This window comes from Trichomycterus rosablanca, chromosome 7 (genome assembly GCF_030014385.1).
Source record: "Trichomycterus rosablanca isolate fTriRos1 chromosome 7, fTriRos1.hap1, whole genome shotgun sequence".
In the NCBI taxonomy this organism is placed as follows: domain Eukaryota; kingdom Metazoa; phylum Chordata; class Actinopteri; order Siluriformes; family Trichomycteridae; genus Trichomycterus; species Trichomycterus rosablanca.
The window spans coordinates 2,577,399-2,597,334 of NC_085994.1; the positions used below are offsets into that span (position 1 = coordinate 2,577,399).

The following is a 19,936-nucleotide window of genomic DNA, read 5'->3' on the forward strand; positions in this document are numbered from 1 at the left end:
AAACTGGTGTTTTCACAAAAACGGGTGGTAAACACAATACGTATAAACTGAAAACGGGTGTATTCACAAAATAAATAGGAACATTCACACACCGAAAACAGGTGGGAAATACAATTAATAGGAACTGGAAATTGATGTGTTAACAAAAACAGGTGGGAAACACAATTAATAGGAACTGAAAATAGGTGTATTTATGAAAACAAATGGAAAGCACAATCAGTAGGAACCAAAAATGGGTGTCTTAACAAAAACAGATAGGAAACAATCATTCTGAACCAAAAACATGCGTATTCACAAAACAAATGGGAAACACTAAAACCAGTGTGAGGTACTGACATTAGCCTAGTTAAGCCATTACCATCTTTAAATTTGTTACTGGTCAAGTTGGTTCTTGCTCGATGGTGGTGAGGGTTCGAACCTGTTAGTTCTTTAAGCAAGGCTCGTCCATGCCTTCTCTACTCTCTGGTTTTGGACACTCTTATCTATTTTGGTCCTAGCAGAAACCAGTAAACTATCTTAAGCTGTTTTAAGTTGCTTTAATTCGCTTTTTAAGGAATCAAAAGTTTAAACTTGATCATGAATTCAACCCCAGTGTCTCACTCATGTTTGACACAAGACGGCGGTGTCGTTGCATAAATACAACCATCCACTTCGTTGACCCGCCTACCACTAATATAATTGGTCTGAGATGCTGTCAATCATGTTTGCTTTAACCAATCACAGCGCGCTTAGAGACCGCACCGTTACCTTTACCGTTAGAACGCGTAAGCGTTCAAGTTGCTATGGATACGAACAGACGCGAAGATGTATTTGTGTAGCCTAGCCTAGCTTAGCTTAGCCTAGCATAGCATAGCAGGACAGCCGACTACATTTTAAACCGTTTTTAAGTGTCGCCAGAAACATGTATTTATTTATATGTATTAAATATTAAGGACAGTTTCCAAATCCATAAATGAATGGTTTTAATTCAATTGAGCTAATTGTGTAACTATTTGAAGGAGCACAAGTCACCACGTTAGCTTGTTATCTGTAGCAAACAGTTTAGCGGCAAACAGTTTGTTGTTGTTCACACCTAAGCGTGTAGTGTAGTGATGGGGAGAGATGTGGAAGAGGTGGCAGCAGCCCTGGTGCGGGAATTCCTGAGTCGAAAGGTGGGTTAAACGACAGTGTTATATATTTCTGCAGCTGTTCTTATCTGAGAGATACAATTCAAGTCTAGTTCTAGTTTATTGTGGGTGTTTGTTTGTTTGTTTATCAGGATTTTAACGTCATGTTTTACACTTTGGTTACATTCATGACAGAAACGCATTTCATTCATATTCATTACACAAGATTCGACAGTTCACACGGTTATATCAAACACAGTCATGCACAATATACAACATTGCATCTTCAATTCACCTCACTGTGGGAGGAAACCGGAGCACCCGGAGGAAACCCACGCACACGAGACGGGGAGAACATGCAAACTCCACACAGAAAGGACCCGGACCATCCCACCTGGGGATCGAACCCAGGACCTTCTTGCTGTGAGGCGACAGTGCTACCCACTCAGCGACCGTGCCGCATGACAGTACTTACTGGGTAAAAATGCACATACAGGAATCTAATATTAGTTTATATGTTTATTATCTATTTCTCATCAATCAAACACTTCTGAAAACAATGAACAAGCTTCTGGTGCAGCTGGTTGAATCTCTGCCTGCTCCACTTGGCCGAATTGGTAAGGTTCAACTAAATGTTACATATTCTTTATAGAGTTGATTCCAATTTTGGGTTATTGCTCTGCTGAAACCCCCAAATCACTTGATTGCCTAAGATTCAATGTCTTAGCAGACAGTCTGATAATTCTGAGGAAATATTTGTTTGTTTATTCCATCCATTTTTGCACTACGTTACATCCAATGGCAGCAAAACAGGCCCAGAACATTATACCACCACCACCACCACCACACTTAACAGAGGGTACAGTTTTGTTAGGTTTGAATACCTCACCCGTTGTCCCCCATACATTCTGGTCATTGTGGCTACATAATTCAAGCTTTGTTTGTTAAACTCAAAAGGGCATTTTCTTTGTCTTAAAGCATTAAACTATTATATATTTCTGCAACTGTTTCTTATCTGAGAGATACAATTCAAGTCCAGTTCGAGTTTGTGGGTGTTCTGAATGCAAGACAGTATCTAATGGATTCAACATGCACATACAGGAATCTAATAATGGCTTATATGTTTTTAACCTCTTTCACATCAGTCAAACACCTCTGATAACAATTAACAAGCTTCTGGTACAGCTGGTTGAATCTATGACCACTCCACATGGCAGAATTGGTAAGGTTCAACTAAATTCCACATGTTCTTCATAGGATTGAGGTCAGGACTTGCCAGATGTGTCCATTACAAGCCCACTTTGACGTATATTTTGGGTTTTTGTCATGTTGAAACCCAATGCCCAAGATTTAACTCCTTAGCAGATAGTCTGAGAAGTTTGAAGAAATTTTTGATTGTTTTTTCATCCATTTTCTCCACAACATCACAGCCACTGGCAGCAAGGTGGGCCCAGAATCCACCACCATCACACTAAACAGTAGATACAGTTAAGTTGTATCCTGGTCATGGTTTTAATGCATCACCTTTTCTCTTTCATACATTCTGATCATTGTGGCTACGTTATTCAAGCGTTTTTAAAAAACTCTCCTCCTAGTCATTTTCTTAGTCATCAAGCATTAAAACACAACGTTCCTGTAACTTTTAATCCATGGCAGACCACTTCTTGGTAGTTGTTTAATTACATCTGGCCATTCTGACAAAGTTCAGACCTAAAAGTTGCTTAGAAATAGCTTCAGATTCCAGACTTGTAAAAAGCCTTTCATCATCATCATCATCATCTGAGATTGGTACAGAAGTATCCACTGTAATGTTTGTGGCTTCATCTAATAGGTGCATATTTATGTGTGCACAGAGGATTCCAAAGATGCAATCAAATTAAAGTTAAATGAGATTATAGAACTTATTACACCACTGAAGTTATCATCTAAGTAGCTGAATGTTTATTTTGAGCACACAAAAACTGCTTGCGAATAAACATCATGCCTGACAGAGATGAATTACTAAGAATTTATTAATTTCTTACAACAAGAACTGTATCTACTGAATTAAATTTAAGTTTAATAGAAAGTGATCAAATGCTTTTATGTAGTTAGTCACTTCTGTTTAAACAGGGTGAGTTTTGAATACATTTGTCCCATAATTAAATCGAATTCTTTCCAAACTGTGGCACTCAGCTGGTGCAGCTAACTTACTACCTGTGAGATATGGGTTTGAATCTCAGCTGTGTCTCAGTTGAATTGGCACCCTGTCCACGGTGTTACTTCCTTACGCCCAGTAGGGATTCTTGGTGAAACTGGACCTGCCGTGGACTGAAATGAAATGGAATGTCCAGTTTAGTTTTTTTATTCAGTATGTTCTGTTGATTGAAATAATTTAATGTGACAAATATGCAATAACAGAGGGAACTGAAACAGGGACGGTTATTTCTTCATACTTCTGTAGGTGACCCACCTTTACTTTTGATTTAGCAGTAAAACCCTGGTTTGTGTGTATAACACAATGTCTCCATGTCTATATCTGTGTATAAAAGGGTCTGAAGAAAACCATTGCCTGCATGGACGAGGAGCTTCCAAGAACCAGCGTGAGCATCAGTAACAGATCAGAACTGTGCAGAGTTCTTCATCTAGAGAGTCTCTACAAAAAGAATAAGGTAAGAACAGTTCATACACAGGGTGAAATGGATTAAATACATGATGTTAAGGTTCTGGTACAGTTTGTCTTAAACGTTCAATGATGAATAACCTATACAGTAATCCCTCGCTATATCGCGCTTCGACTTTTGCGGCTTCACTCTATCGCGGATTTTATTTGCAAGCATGTCTAAATATAAATCGCGGATTTTTCGCTGGTTCGCGGATTTCTGCAGACAAGGGGTGTGTTCGAAAAGCTAGGGAGCTCTCTACATAGACGCATTTTACGTCATCCTGTGCGCGCTCCCGATTAGGAGGCTTTTCCAAATCCTAGATGCCTTAATATCCTAAATATCCTCACAACGTTAATATTTCAACGTTATTTTCACTCAAAAACGAGTGAGCATCCGACGCTTCCTTAGTGATCAAGACAATCCCAGAATTCATTGTGGGTCAGGTGCTCCTCTCTCGCAGAAAAATAAACATGGCTGACGGTACGGACAAACAAATGGAGTTCTTTTCAAACGTAAATAAAATATTACTGATTTTTAACTTGTATAAACTTGTACCGAGTGTTTTTATTTGCAGGTTCGGGCTTGTCAGGAAATGTAACCGTTATCGTTACATGAAGGGAGATGTTATATTGACGTTAGCATGCTGTGCTACCTCAATCCATTGGTTTTAATGACAAGATGCTAAATGCTAAAGCCGATGGAATCGGGTTATAAAAATAACCATATAAACACATGGTTTTACTTCGCGGATTTTCACCTTTCGCGGAGGGTTCTGGAACGCAACCCCCGCGATCGAGGAGGGATTACTGTACTTCTTTTCAAGTTTTTATGCTAATTACTTATAGTATGACAAAATCTGCTTTAAAAAATTTATCTCTGCGCCCATATAAATAGTGCCAGATTGGACTTGCTTATTAGACCGAATCACAACCATTTTATTAGGAAAGTCTAGGAAGTTCTTTACAGATCTTAAAAACCGGCACATTAACTGCCACTTCAATCAATTTCTAAGTAGTCTGAGATCCCAAGATTAGTACACCTTAGGTCACCTTATGCCTTATGCCTTATGCCCTTGCCTTATGGAATATTTTCATTAGTTTGAATGGACAGATGCTCTCATAGAACCCACAAAAAACCCAGGTCTGCCTCAAATTAGAAGCCACTGGAACACTGGTACTCTTTACAGTCAAACAAGCTTCATGAGGAGGAGCACTGTCACCTCACAGCAAGAAGGTCCTGGGTTTGATCCCCAGGTAGGGCAGTCTGGGTCCTTTCTGTGTGGACTTTGCATGTTCTCCTTCTTCCTACAAAGACATGCAAGTGAGGTGAACTGAAGATACTAAATTGTCCATGAGTGTGTTTGATATTAAACTTGGGAACTAATGAATATGACGTTAAAATCCTAAAATAATAAATAAATAACAAGCTTCATGACGCCAAGGGCTGCCTTAAATGAAAGAAACCCTTGCTCCTGCTTTTTTTGTCCATGAGATCACAAAACAGCTTTACAACAAACTTTAATCTGATTTAAAGGTGCAGATTTTGTAACAAGCTAACAAAAGTATGTTTTGAGTGTTTATTAGACTGTATGTTTAGTTCTGTTTCCTAAAAGTGGATTCCTACTTCAACTGTAATATCATGTGCTGAAAGTGTCAGAAAGTGGAATTATTTCTGGTTCTTATGCTTTTTCAGTCTGAAGATCAACCCTTGAAATCAATGCTGGAGATCATAGTGAAGGAGCGCATGAGGAGAAACGCAGAACCTAAAGAAAAAACCTTCAGAGCTGTTCGAACCACCGAGCAAAACTCTCCAAAGCTCGGAACAGACTCTGCCGCAAGTGATGCCTCATGTGTAAGGAGAGACCAAGAGCTCACAGATCCGCACACGGACGGATTACGGTATTTAATATATTTGGAAAACCTTATAAACTGATTATGTACACTGATCAGCCATCACATTAAAACCACCTCCTTGTTTCTACACTCACTGTCCATTTTATCAGCTCCACTCACCATATAGAAGCACTTTATAGTTCTACAATTACTGACTGTAGTCCATCTGTTTCTCTACATGCTTTGTTACCCCCTTTCATGCTGTTCTTCAATGGTCAGGATCCCCACAGGACCCCCACAGAGCAGGTATTATTTAGGTGGTGGATCATTCTCAGTTAGTGTTAGGGTGTGTTGTGCTGGTATTAGTGGATCAGACACAGCAGCGCTGCTGGAGTTTTTAAATACCGTGTCCACTCACTGTCCACTCTATTAGACACTCCTACCTAGATGGTCCATCTTGTAGATGTAAAGTCAGAGACGATCGCTCATCTATCGCTGCTGTTTGAGTCGGTCATCTTCTAGACCTTCATCAGTGGTCACAGGACGCTGCCCACGGGGCGCTGTTGGTTGGATATTTTTGGTTAGTGGACGATTCTCAGTCCAGCAGTGATAGTGAGGCGCTGCTGTGTCTGATCCACTCATACCAGCACAACACACACTAACACACCACCACCATGTCAGTGTCACTGCAGCGCTGAGAATCATCCACCACCTAAATAATACCTGCTCTGTGATGGTCCTGTGGGGGTCCTGACCATTGAAGAACAGCATGAAAGGGGGTAACAAAGCATGCAGAGAAAACACATGGACTACAGTCAGTAATTGTAGAACTACAAAGTGCTTCTTTATGGTAAGTGGAGCTGATAACATGGACAGTGAGTGTAGAAACAAGGGGAATGTTATGGCTGATCAGTGTACAGTTCAAGTCAAAAGTGTACATACATGTAGGAGACACGTATGCCATGGCAGTCTTGGGATTGTAATCGTTTCTGCTGCTTATGTTGTTATTCTTTATCCTTTTCTGGGGAATTTGGCCGAGGATGCACCACTCTTTTTGGCTGCATGGTGCATTTTTTAGGCTTCCGTCACAAGGATACCACCCTGGATGCAAGCTTTTACTAAGTTTCCTCACTAACTTTTGTTTTGTTAGCTTTTTTTCACATTCTGGTGGATTGAGTAGCTGGCATTTAGGTGACAACCTCTGTCCCTTCTGTCCTCTCTCCACTTTGGATTGCGTATCCCTGCGGCTCTTCCTTTGTTTTAGTTTATTATTTTGGTCCATTTTGCTTTTTATTTCTAGTTCTCTATTTTCTTTTCTAGCTCTTTAGCCACAATACTATTCCACCTAGTTTAATCATGCGGCAATTGGGTTGATATTTTCCATCCTCACAGGTACAGGGACACACCTCGGGCCTCCCTCATTCAGGTTTTCTAAATGTATAAAATATATATAGAATATAAGCTTATGGTTTTCACTATAGTACTAGTATGTTCTTTGCAGGTTGCCTGACAGCAGAAATTCTGCATCCCAGCTCAGTTCCACAACACCAACAGTGGAGAACCATCCACTACAAAGCTCCAGGACCACCTCGATCGCTTCCTCTCCAGAAAATCAGAATAACGTTTCCATCTCCACTGCACCATCCAGCCAGGATGTTCTCGTCCCGTCTCCGAAAGTAGAATTAGATTTGGAGAAAAGGAGCGCTGAGGTGGACAGCCAGACCAGCAGAGGGAGCAGCAGAATGAGGAGAGGCTTCATGTCGGGTCTCATCACGGCCTCCAACCAGGTAAACGTCTTTCAATCCAGTTTTACTAACAGTTACTGTCACAGTCAGAGAATCCAGTGTCAGAAGCAGTAAAGCAACCCCACAACATCAGTCAACCTTCACCATGCTGACCACAGGGACCGTGTTCTTTTCTTTGAAGACCTCATTTTATTTTCTGTAAACCAAAAAAGCTATATTTTCGTGACTTCCTCAGGTAAGTTCTGACACACTCCAGTCTGGCTGATCGTCCACTCTCTGTGTCCAGCTACAGAGGTCAGCGCCAGAACTGGGTTGTGAAAAGGTTCATAGACCTGTTTTATTATAAACATGTTAAACTATTTATCAGATTAAAATTTTTAAATTTTCGGCATTTAGCAGGCACTTTTATCCAAAGCGACTTACAATTATGACTGAACATGATTTTGAGCAATTAAGGGTTAAGGGTCTTGCTCAGGGGCCCAACAGTGGCAACATGGTGGGGCTTGAACCGACGGCAACCTTCTAATTACTAGTCCAGTACCTTAACCACTGAGCTACCACTGCCCATTGAGACATCATGCCTTTAAAGACATCAAGTGTCATCAAAGGCGCTGTACAGTAGAGTCATTGACAAAAAATAGTAATAAAGGACATACAGCAGATTAAACATATCAGTATAAATAAAAGCTACCCCAGGAAAAAGCAAAGCATAAATTTAGGTAGATGTTTTAAGTATTTTGCATGTCCACTTGCTGTTACAAACCCTCAAACTGTCTGTAATTTCGTCACATTGGTGGCCCAGTTTGTTTAAACTCCTTTACTGTCATTCACGCCATTTTAAAATCTTAATTACTAACGTTTGTTTACTCAGGAGAACAGCAGAAGACGTCCTGCCAGAAGACCCGCAGCCTGTTTCTCTATGCTAGCTAAAAACCAAGATGATTCAGCTGATATGAATCGGCCGAGCAGAAGAAGCTGTGCAAATTCTACACCCCCCCAGTCAGATTACCGATTCACCCCTCCTGAGCAAGCGAGCAGACAAAGTACGACCAGCAGTTGTTCGGGCGGAGCGTCCAAAACCGAACCACGCGTGTAAGTCGTCACACAGCAGTTCTTTGTTCTTGCTCACAAACGTTTATAAACGTCTGAAACTTCATCACCTGAAGAATCAAGCAGTAAAGTTAACGAAGCGTGTAAACCCACATTCACTGTTTCCTCAGAAACGGATCAGCGGGCAGTCCACGAGCGGATGGTGACCACATGGCCGTGATGGATCTGGGTAGCGCATCTATAATGTATCTGTTCCACACACACAGCACTTCATTCCACGGCCCACAGCCAAGTCAGGTCCACAATCACAGCTGGATTATCAGCTTAGATACTGTGTGGATCGTGTTTTAGTGGTGTGGTCCGTTCTCATCAAACAGAAATTATTTATGAACCATTCGACGGATAAAATGACATTTAATTTTTTATCTTTGTTCAACACTGAATCTAGTAACACACACACGTAACTACTCAGAGTGTGTATCAGTCAATCTCAGGCACCTTTGTTTCATTTCTACGGGGATTCTAAGTGGAAGATGAGCCGTGTTTGAGTGACAGGACTGAGTTTTTAACCTAGAATTAGTAAATACATGAAATATAGCAGCATGGAGAACATACTAAAAGCACCAGAACACTGAGCACAGTCTGTGTGCTTTTTAAAATAAATAACAACTAATAATAAATGGAGGTAACAGGAACGAACGTGGAGATGAATCTTCTCGGTCAGAGTTACAATATTATCAGACGTACAGGTGGTTTTAATGTTATGGCTGATCAGTGTAAGTGTAAATGCATTTGTATTAACGTTCTGGTCGGGTTTCCTTGCAGATGATGTGGACGATGAGGACTTGCATGGGTATCCTGCAGCTCCACAGATAAATAACTCTTTACATCAGATTAACTTGAACAAACATCCAATGGACCAGAAAACAGCGACTGTAAGCAACTGATCACTGAAGTGTCTCATTCAGATAATCAAACTCTACGTCTTTGGAGTTCATTTTTTAAAATAATAAATTAAGGTGGTCAGGTGGCACAGTGGTCTGTTACACCAGCCAACCATCACTGAGATCCGGGTTTGGATAATTGAAGCCCTGCGATTGGCGCCCTGTCAAGGGTTTCCCAGGCCACAATTCTTACCAGGATAAAAAATGATATCCAAAAAAATAAAAACATAATTAATTTGACTGATGAGCTTAGCTTATTTGGCTTATGTTGGATATTTGGTGTATTAAATACATAATAATAAAATTATAACCTTAATAACCAAAAAGTTGTGGCAGAAGTCAAGGCTCAGCAATTTGTAAATAGCATTGCTGTTTATAAGCAAGCAATTCCAAGGATTTCCAAGGATAAGCAATAAACTCCAGCAAGCAGTTCCAAGGATTTCAGTTTTTTACCCTCTACTGTACTTGGAGTGATTAAAAGATTTAAGGAACCTAGAGAATATTCAGTTTGTTAAGGAAAAGGCTGAAAACCAAATGCCCACTAATAAACAGCACCTCATTAAAACTGGCATACCTTTGTAATGGAATGTATTGTGTTCTAATGAGTGGACCTATCGGACGTCCATGCTTGTTTTAACATGACCCATCCACATTCTGCGGGTGTTTTAGTAAGACAGTGCTACTTAGTGCTAGACTGGCCTGCCTGCAGCCCAGATCTATCTGTTTTTGAAAATATGGTGCATTATTTTACACTTTATCCTGGTCAGGGTCAGTTTCCACCAGACACACTGGGCGCAAGGCAAGAATACTCCAGACAGGGCGTCAGTCAATTGAGGGGTATCGATTTATCATATCTGTGGTGCCCAGGTGGCGCAGTGGGATATTTCACTAGCACACCAGCGCCGAGATTCTGAACTCCTCGGTTTGAAACTCGGCTGGGCGCCATCTAGCGGGCATAATTGGCAGTGCCTGCAGGGAGGGACGACCGGAATATGTGGGCAGGGTCTTCAAATGCTGTGTAAGGACCCTGATTGGCGGATAGACGTGCCTGTGCAGAGTGCATGGGTAAAAAAGGGTTCCGTTGAGGGCTGTGCGCGGGTCGGAGAAGGCGTGAGCAGGAATATACCCACCTCAACCGCAATTAGGGATCCACCAGCAGCAGAAGACAGATTGACTATGCTAAACTGGGAGAAAGTGGGAGAAAAACCATATCTGTGTAGAGGCCCGGCTGACCGATAGCACTGCTAGGATTCAAACCCGGATCTCAGCGGTGGTGGGCTAGCGTAACAGACCACTGTGCTTCCCGTATGGTTATGTAACTGAAGTATTGCATGTTTGCAGTTTAAAATTAAATGTATTTCCTGTTGCATGTTGATTTCAGAGAGAGATTGTAAATAATCTAATCTTGTATCTGTGTAATAACTCCAGGACCTGAAGGAGATCATATTCGGCTCCTCCATGAGCTGCTTCAGTGTGGAGTGGAAATGTCAGAGTTTCAGTTTTTCTGACAATCCTGATCTGAGCTACGGCATCGTACAGAAGAAGGTGGGATAAACTGTACGATAAACTGTAAGATGAACTGTAAGATAAACTGTAAGATGAACTGCTGATTAAAGTGTCTCTCTTAACACAAACTTACATCAGTAACAGAAAATCACTGTCACAGTCAATCATGGAAAATGTTAGCGCTCTCCCAGGACACTTAATGTCTCGTTTTTTAAGGGTTTCTTTGCGTACCGTTGTTAGCAGGAAGTTAATCAGTTAGCAGCTTGAGGGTCCTCGTGGAGTAAGGAATTGGGCATCAAAGCAGCAGTTACCTTTAAAGAACTGCGCTAAATCTACTAAGTACTGGTACCAGTAGAGTACTGGTAATGTTATTCTCGAGGAAAGGCCGTTAACAGGGTGGTGAAATGAACAATGAAGATAAGACAAAAAATAAAATAAAACGTTCATCTTACTTCAGTAATGACTGGATTAAAACAAAATACAACTGAGGCTAAAGCCGACCCCGGACGATCCACTTTCTGCTACCTGTTCCATGTGCTCAGTTAAAATTTTGAACACAAGGGCAAAACCACAAAAGTGGTCCATCAGTATGACAATGTCCCAGTTTTCAACCCTAAATGGCTAGCTTCCAGACTTGTGTTATCTAAATAAAATAGCAGTTATATATTTTCAGAAATATTGGCTAATTCAATTCACATACCAAGAACCTGATACTGAATATTAGATTCGGTTTTTACAGGACTGCTATGCGAACAGCCACTTTAATATTTGCTCACATAAACTACAGTTAATTTGGTATAATCTGGAATAATAATGAACACTCCTACTCCTGCAAGGCTGTTGTGCTAATGCTGATTGTGATTAGCTTTCAACCCTTTTAGTATTTGCTTATGAAAGCAACGTAATCCCAGTTATTACACCGTTACAGAGAATATAAATGTAAAATTTGCTGTAATTGAATAAATCGAGTTGAAATGAATTCTGTAACGTGATTAATTAGTCAAATTGCATTTCGCTTAAGCAAAAACTACAGGCTAAGGCTACATAGTCATAGTACATCAGTACTGGCCACACCTATTGGTGGTGCACTGATTTAACATACTATTTAATGCGCTTGTATGGTGGATCATTAGAAGTGTTCTGGTTAAATACTTCTGTTGTTTTTTTTATGGAAGCCACGAGGATGATTCCGAAGGATTTGGATGTTTTAATGAGGGCTATAAACAGTAGAAATTGAATGGTTAAATTTGTGAGTTCAGATTACATTACTTAAGATTACATGTCTGTAATAAATATACATGCTGTTCTATACAGGGAGGACCGTGTGGAGTTCTCGCTGCTGTTCAGGCTACCGTTCTCCAGAAACTTTTGTTTGAAGGAACCAGTGGTGACACACCATCCAAGTAAGAACTGTCAAACATGTAACATCATGCAAATTTCTGCATATCAACTGTCTGTTGAAAATTTGGTTATGCCACGTCAAATGACACCCTTCAATGAATGGCCCTCGTGGGCACTCTGAAGACTTTTAACAGTATATCATATGCCATTATTAAATTTTTGTCTGTACGTACTATGGATGGTTGGTATAAAGTATGTGAAATATAGTGTAATATACTTTATGTTTAATATAAATCGCTATTGCACATTGCTGTAATAGTATTCGGAGCTTCTAAATGGTTATTGCCATTGCTATATTGCGTGGGTACTTTCCATGGGATACCTTATATGGAAAATGAGAGCCTCTACTTCTGGGATCCTCTATTACTACCTCATATGCACATACTCTCATTTGCACACTTGTACATATGCCTGTCTATATGTAACCTTGCAGCAGCAGTATTTTGTGGAGGAGTCTAGTGTGGCATTTAAATATCACTATATCCACCGAAATCTGTTTTGGTAGAAATAATATATTGTATTTAATTCTGGTCTGGACAAACATACCAAACTTCTTACCAGACCATAAGGTGAGATAAGGTTTAAACCTATTTCCCAGGGACCCTAGAGCTGTGCAGCACTACCCACACTTTGTTTTAGAATTGACTAAAATACCCACAGAGCAGGTGAATGGGCACGGCAGCTTTACTGACCGTACCTGTGTTTATATTAAGCAGGAGGTTACATGTGCCGGACGCTGTGAGGACGAAGTGCTTGACCGAAGCTGTGGCCGAGATCCTGTGGAGAACCGGAGACGGGAAGAGAGCCACCGTTTCCATGTAAAAAAAATTTAATCAGAGACTTCAGTACCGATGGGTTTAGTGAACAGTTACTTACCTGCATGTGATCTGTTACAGAAACTCAGGAAGGAACCAGTTCAGCCCCACACGACACTACAGGTCTGAGGGCGTTCTGGAAATGGTAAACTAGTTTAACTGTACTAATGTAATACATTAAAATGAATCTGGTTTATTTATTTTAAAGAAATCAACCTGATTTATTTTATTTATTTATTTATTTATTTGAATTAATGAACCTGGTCTGTGTTATTTTTTATTAATTTTATAGGCAAAAAACCTGTTTTTTTTTTTTTTTAAAGAAATGAACCTGGTCAATTAAAAACAATGCCCCTGGTCTATTTTATTTATTTATTTATTTATTTGAATAAATGAACCTGTTCTATTTTATTCATTTATTTATTTGAATAAATTAACCTGGTTTGTGTTATTTTTTTATTATTTTTTAGGCAAAACACATGGTCAATTTTTTATTATATTTTTAAGAAATAAACCTGGTCAATTTTTTAAAATATATTTTTAAGAAATAAACCTGGAAATGAAAAATTAAAAACAGCCCTGGTCGATTTATTTTAAATAAATGAATCTGGTCTATATTATTATAAATGAACCTGGTCTGTGTTTTTTTTTACTGTTATTTCTTTAGGCCGTGTTTAACATGGTGTGAAAACCCCAAATAAATAAATTCATTTCTTTAGGCAAAAAACCTGATCAATTTTTTTATATATTTTTTTAAAGAAATAAACGTAGTCTATTTTTTAAAATAATTTTTTGAAAGAAATAAACCTGGTCGATTATTTTTTAAATAAATAAACCTGGTTTGTGTTATTTTTTTAAATTATTTTTTAGGCAAAAAACCTGGGCAATTTTTTTATTATCATTTTTTTTAAAGAAATAAACCTCACCACTTTTTTTTTTTTTTTTTTAATAAACCTTTTTATTAAGAAATAAATCAGGTTTTTTTAAATGAAATAAACCTGGTTGATTATTTTTTAAAATAAAAAAAATATCTGGGCAGTTTTTTTTATTATTTTTTAAAGATATAAACCTGGTCAATTAAAAACAATGACCCTGGTCTATTTTATTTATTTAAATAAATGAACCTGGTCTGTGTTTTTTTTTAAAGAAATAAACCTGGTTGATTATTATTTTTTATTATATTTTTTTTTTATAGAAATAAACCTTGCAGAAATATTTGAAATCATAAGACTTCATGTCTTTAAAACTTTGACATACATTTTAAGTAACTGAATAAAATGTGATGCTCGAGTGGGGCAGCAGTATATTACGCTAGCCCACCACCACTGAGATCCGGGTCTGAATCTCAGCTGTGCTATCAGCCAGCTGGGCATCAACACTGACGTTGGATCAGCGCCCTGTCCTGGGTATTCCTGCCTTACGTCCAGTGTTTCCTGGTGGATCTGTACCTTTAGCTAGAGAATTAAAAGTAAACGTCATCAGATTGTGACTTGTGTGACATACAGCATGTGGTCACGCTTCCGTTTGAGCTTTATTTGTCCCTGCAGATCACTTGCATTGACGTTAAAAGCTTGGAGGACCTGAAGCAGCTCGTAAACCAGCACATTCATCAGGTACTTTTGTCTTATCTGACGTGTTTCTGAATCACTTATAAAGTAAGTTTAACAAAAGCCGTGTGAAATCATGAAACGATTAAAATAATAAAGTATGAATCACATGTCCAGATACTTAAGATAATCAAACATGCTGATTCTTATTGTCTCTGTGTCCTTTTTTTCTCTTTCAGTTTGAATCGGGTCCGTTCGGCTGCGTCCTGCTCGTCGTCTCAGCCGTTTTATCCAGAACCGTTCAGATGTAACGCCTCATTTACTCCTCACTAACTGGAAGCGCTAAAATAGGCTCATTTCTGCTAAAGAGGCTCGACTAATTCATCTCTCCTTTTGTGTTCAGGGTCAGAGCAGACATGGACGTTCCGACGTCCACTCTGATGGGTGCACACGGCTACTGCGCGCAGGTTAGTACGCCAGTCTGACGGCCGCGGTGACTCAACCTCGCCTTTAAACCACTGAACCCCCGGGTTTAGTGAGAGGACATCCACGGTCAGTTCAGTGACTTCACAGTGGCTCGGTGGGTAGCACTGTTGCCTCACAGCAAGAAGGTCCTGGGTTCGATTCCCACTGGTGTAATCAGTCAGTTGTGTACGTACAGATATGATTGGCTATGTCTAAGGAGGTATACGATGGATTAGCGTCCTATATGAAGTGTGTTAACTGCATTGCACTCAGTTTTTCGAGGGAAATCTGACCCACTGCAACCTTGACCAGGATAAAGTCAAGGGTTACAGAGTTTTGGATTTACATTTTTGCCAATCAGCAGACACTTTTATCCAAAACGACTTGCAGTACTGTGACAGTATATAGTCTGAGCAATTGAGTGTTAAGGGCCTTGCTCAAGGACCCAACAGTGGCAACCTGGCAGAGGTGGAGTTTAAACCAACAACCTTCTGCTTACTAGTCCAGCACCTTAACCACTAGGCTACAACTGCCTACAACTTGCAGCACAATATTTATCCAAAATAGTAGGTCTGGCACCTATCGGTATCGGTCCGATATTGGCCCAAATCACTGGATCGGATATCTGAGGGAAACAGCAGTTGTGTATTAGTGTGATGTTGTAGGTTCTGTATTTATTCCTTTAGAATATTTGTTTCACAGTCTGAGCGTTGTTATTTAGATAGCTAGTTTAACCATGGTGCATTGAGACGTGTATTATTACTGCTTAGTTGTTTGAGAGGAGAAATGACGGTGTCGGATCGGTATCTGTATCGGCAGATACTCAATTTGCAGTGTCGGTATCGGACATGAAAAAGTGGTATCGAGCCAGCCCTAAAAAATACAAAAGCTTGCTAAAGTTCACAACTGAATAGCTGGAAATGGAACAGAATTCGTGTTGTGGATTGTTCTAGTTGGCCACATGGTGGTTTGGTGGGTAGCACTGTCGCCTCACAGCAAAAAGGTCTTGGGTTCGATTCCCAGCTGAAGCGGTCCAGCTCCTTTCTGTGCGGAGTTTGCATGTTCTCCCCGTGTCTGTGTGGGTTTCCTCTGGGAGCTCCGGTTCCCTCCCAGTCCAAAGACTTAGTTGCCCTAAATGTAAATGTGTGTGTGTGTGTGTGTGTGTGTGTATTTTTGTGTGCATGTGTGTGTTGCCCTGTCAACCTGTCCAGGATGTTATTGACCCTGAATAGGATAAATCGGTGGTAAAACAGACAATTAATGAATGATAAAGTGATTCTAGTCAAAGTCTAGACTTAAACCCAATAGAATTACTGCAGTAAAAACCAGCAGTGTGTGATTTCAAGCAGTCCTGCAAAAAGGAGTGGACCTACATTTCTTTCCAGTGCTTTTTTAATTTTGTTTTACTAAATTGTCAGTTAATTAAAGGTAATATGGGTGTTGGATAACTTCGTTCATGATTTGTTAAGCAGTTATTAATAGTCTGAAAATCATGTTTCTGTGTTTGACCGCTTGTGTTTGTTAAGGAGCTGGTAAACCTGTTGCTCTGTGGACGTGCGGTTTCAAACGTCTTCAACGACGAGATGAAACTGGACTCAGGAAACGGAAACGTCGTCCTACTGAAGGGGATCAAAGAGCGCTGTAACGTCGGCCTGCTGTCTTTATATGAACACTACAATATATGTAAGGTAAGAGAAGTCTATTAAGCTCATGGGGCCTACCTACATACACTTTCCTATTGCACTTTATCCAATATCCTGTTTAATAAATGCTGACCCGGTTTGGCCCTCGACATAGTCCCGGTTTTGAATTTTGGCTGTGATTGAGTTAGACGACTCTGTGCTATAGACTACAGCGCATTATTGATGGTTATGCATGTTTACCTGTTGCAGGTGGGCTCTCACCTGAAGCAGCCGCGCTTTCCCATATGGGTGGTGTGCAGCGAGAGTCACTTCAGTGTCCTCTTCTCGCTGAGCGAAGATCTGACGTCCAGACGGTGGAACCCCGAACCGTTCGACCTGTATTACTACGACGGTCTGGCCAACCAGCAGGAACCAATCAGATTAACAGTGTGTAAGTGTGGATGAGAACAGCACGAGACACATGTATCATACCTGTCTGATGCCACTTTGTGTACCAGATATGTTCATAACCATGGAACTGTGGAAGATCCATGTTGGTAGCAGCCATGCTACACTGTACACCCAAAAGTATCTGGACACCGGACCATGAGCTTGCTGGAATTCCCAGTTCAAAAACACATGGTATTAAAATAGCTATAATAACAGCAGGACTTTGAAGTATGTCTGGTCATTCAGTCAAAAGATGACAGCATTTGTATGGCTGGGCACTGATGTTGCCTCAGTTGATGTTCCAGTTCATTCCAAAGCTGTTCAGCTGGGTTCACTGGAGTTTTTATAGAGCTTGTTTGTGCGCAGGACCTTCCTTAAACTGTTTCTGCAACTGGGGTGGCACTGTGGCCTTACAGCAAGAAGGTCCGGGTCCTTTCTGTGTGGAGTTTGCATGTTCTCCCCGTGTCTGCGTGGGTTTCCTCCCACAGTCCAAAAACATGCCGTCAGGTTAATTGGAGACACTGAATTGCCCGATAGGTCAATGAGTGTGTGTGTGTGTGTGTATGTGTGTCTGCCCTGCGATGGACTGGCGCCCCGTCCAGGGTGTTACCGTGTGTCTTGCACCCATTGAAAAGCTGGGATAGGCTCCAGCACCCACCGTGACCCTGATTGGATAAGTGGGTTAGCAACTGTTCTGGCTAAAACTAATACTAACTAAAAGTAATTAGAAGGGGTGTCTTAATACTTTTCACTATATAGTGTAACTACAGCGTTAAAGGTGACCACAGTACAAACCAAATTATGTGTGGTCACTTGTCATTTGTAGTGAAGATACTCAGATTTAAATATCGGCTCTTGAGTCTGTCCCACAGTACCATTAAACCCTCTAACCCAGCTGAAGGGCGTGGCCAGACAGTACCAGGTTATCCGAATGCTTATGAATCCTTTAAAAACTATTCACATGTCTGATCTCTGGTCTGATCTTCATGTTTGCTCGTGTGGTTAGATCCAGACTCGCCCGTGAAGCCTCCCGATTCTAACGACAACTCGGACCTCACGCCTCCTCTGGAGCTCTGCATCAGGACCAGGTCTGTATTAATAACAAAAATCTCACATCAGTCCTCGGTGCCGGTCTTACCGTCTGGGTGTCTTTACAGGTGGGCAGACGCCGCGGTGAGCTGGAACCAAAGCGAGCCGATTCTGTGAACTGCGAAGCATAAAAAAAGAGCGGTCATGAATTCAACGCCGGTGCTGCGGGTGAAGCCGATGCATGGCACCGAAACCCCGGTGCATGGCAGAAAATTCCACATTTTGTTGAAGGAGTGGAGGCCAAACCTTCAGTTGAAGTGAACGAAGAGAGATTATGACAGGAAAAGCAGGGACGGGAACTCTGAAGATGTTGGGTTGGAGTTCAGAGTGGCTTCCGGTTCCTCCTAGTACTGGGCGGCCAAACTCCCCCATTTTTAATTATTTATTTAGAAAAACAAAAACGTGAAGAGCTGTGGAGGAAATGCGGAGGAGGAAAGAAGGGAGTGATGGGTAAATAAAGACATGGCCTAAAGCTCTGCCCACTAGGCTACTGTGTATGTTTTACTTAGGTTTACGGTACCAGTGTTCCATGTACCTTGAAAAAACTGTGCAGTCAAACTAGCCCTATTTATACAGGTACACAAGTCACCAACTGTAGTCAATCAAGCAAAGTTAAAAGACAGTACGGAGCTTTGTACACCACCGGGGCTGTAACGAAAGCTCCCGTCTATATACTTTTGACCCAGCAGATTCTCAAATGATATAAAATTATGAAAGAACTCACTGGCATGAATTACAGTATCACTTCCAATATATTTAAATATTCATGTGGACTAACAAAGGAAGTATCACACTGACGCGCTTCCCAGGAAGGTTGCCAGTTCCTCCGTCTTCAAATCCCTCCTGACTGGCAGGACGCTGGAGGACAGCGTTCCACGCTTATCCACATTAATAAATCAGCCTTCACAGAAGCATTCACTGAAACTAATAACATCATCACTGATCTCAAGACTGCGACTGTGTCCAATTTAAAATGAAATGTGAACTGGTTTTATAATCTGGTGTCCTGAATTTCGCTCCTGTCCACATTTATTCAATAAAGTGAATTTTCATGAAATCCTCCAGCGTTTTCCAACTTAACCTTAACTGTAAAGCACGTGTGTGTGTGTGTGTGTGTGTGTGTGTGAGCGTGTGTGTGATAAACATGTACACTACATGACCAAAAGTATGTGGACACCCCTTCTGATTATTAAATTCAGGTGTTTCAGCCACACTTACTGCAAACAGGTGTTTAAAATCAATCGAATAAAACAAATGATTTGCTTTTGATGTTGTGGCAGTTTGGGGAAGGCCCTTTCCTGTTCCAGCATTATTTTGGTCCTGTGCACAAAGCGAGATCTGTAGCGAGATTTTTTAATGCATTTTCTGCATTTCATTTTTCGTGTTCAATTTTTACCCAACTGCATTATGCTTCCTCTCCACTGGAGCTGACTCCTGCCCCGATTGAGGAGAGCAAGACCCCTCTGACATGTGTACAGTAGTCGACTGCATCTTTTCACCTGCACGAGGTGAGTTCATATGTGGATCAGCTTTGTGCACTGACTCGACTCTGTGCAGACGCCATCAAACAGCCAGCAGAGGTCGTAATTTGCTCAGTTATGAGGTCCCTATCCGGCTCATCCAACCCTATGAACAACAGCAAATCGTTGTTCATGCAGCCGCACAGCCCAGTCGGACGTCAGAGCTGAGATTCGACGTAATGTATTGAAATCCCAGCTC

General features: G+C 40.8%; 1 protein-coding gene across 3 annotated transcripts; it reads left to right on the plus strand.

Moving 5' to 3' along the window:
• Nucleotides 1–793: 793 nt before the first annotated feature.
• Nucleotides 794–18,689, plus strand: mindy4 (MINDY lysine 48 deubiquitinase 4). Of its 3 annotated transcripts, none has more exons than XM_062998243.1 (18): nucleotides 794–1,151; nucleotides 3,638–3,757; nucleotides 5,444–5,649; nucleotides 7,085–7,370; nucleotides 8,200–8,420; nucleotides 8,549–8,607; nucleotides 9,204–9,313; nucleotides 10,751–10,867; nucleotides 12,143–12,231; nucleotides 12,943–13,047; nucleotides 13,126–13,189; nucleotides 14,592–14,657; nucleotides 14,831–14,898; nucleotides 14,995–15,058; nucleotides 16,583–16,744; nucleotides 16,949–17,129; nucleotides 18,135–18,216; nucleotides 18,286–18,689. In XM_062998243.1, exons 1-18 carry the CDS (start codon nucleotides 1,092–1,094, stop codon nucleotides 18,332–18,334), a joined length of 2,109 nt encoding a protein of 702 aa, XP_062854313.1. In that variant the 5' UTR covers nucleotides 794–1,091; the 3' UTR covers nucleotides 18,335–18,689. The 3 variants fall into 3 exon arrangements, with proteins under 3 accessions (XP_062854313.1, XP_062854314.1, XP_062854315.1); XM_062998244.1 differs by having other exon boundaries at nucleotides 12,946–13,047; XM_062998245.1 differs by lacking the exons at nucleotides 794–1,151; nucleotides 3,638–3,757 and having other exon boundaries at nucleotides 5,528–5,602.
• Nucleotides 18,690–19,936: the final 1,247 nt, after the last annotated feature.

Bases quoted from the DNA above. Each gene is read 5' to 3' on its own strand.
- mindy4 (XM_062998243.1), top strand. From the start codon at position 1,092: ATGGGGAGAGATGTGGAAGAGGTGGCAGCAGCCCTGGTGCGGGAATTC. The intron at 5,650-7,084 runs GTATTTAATATA...TGTTCTTTGCAG, and splicing joins CCGCACACGGACGGATTACG to GTTGCCTGACAGCAGAAATT. The intron at 18,217-18,285 runs GTCTGTATTAAT...GTGTCTTTACAG, and splicing joins GAGCTCTGCATCAGGACCAG to GTGGGCAGACGCCGCGGTGA.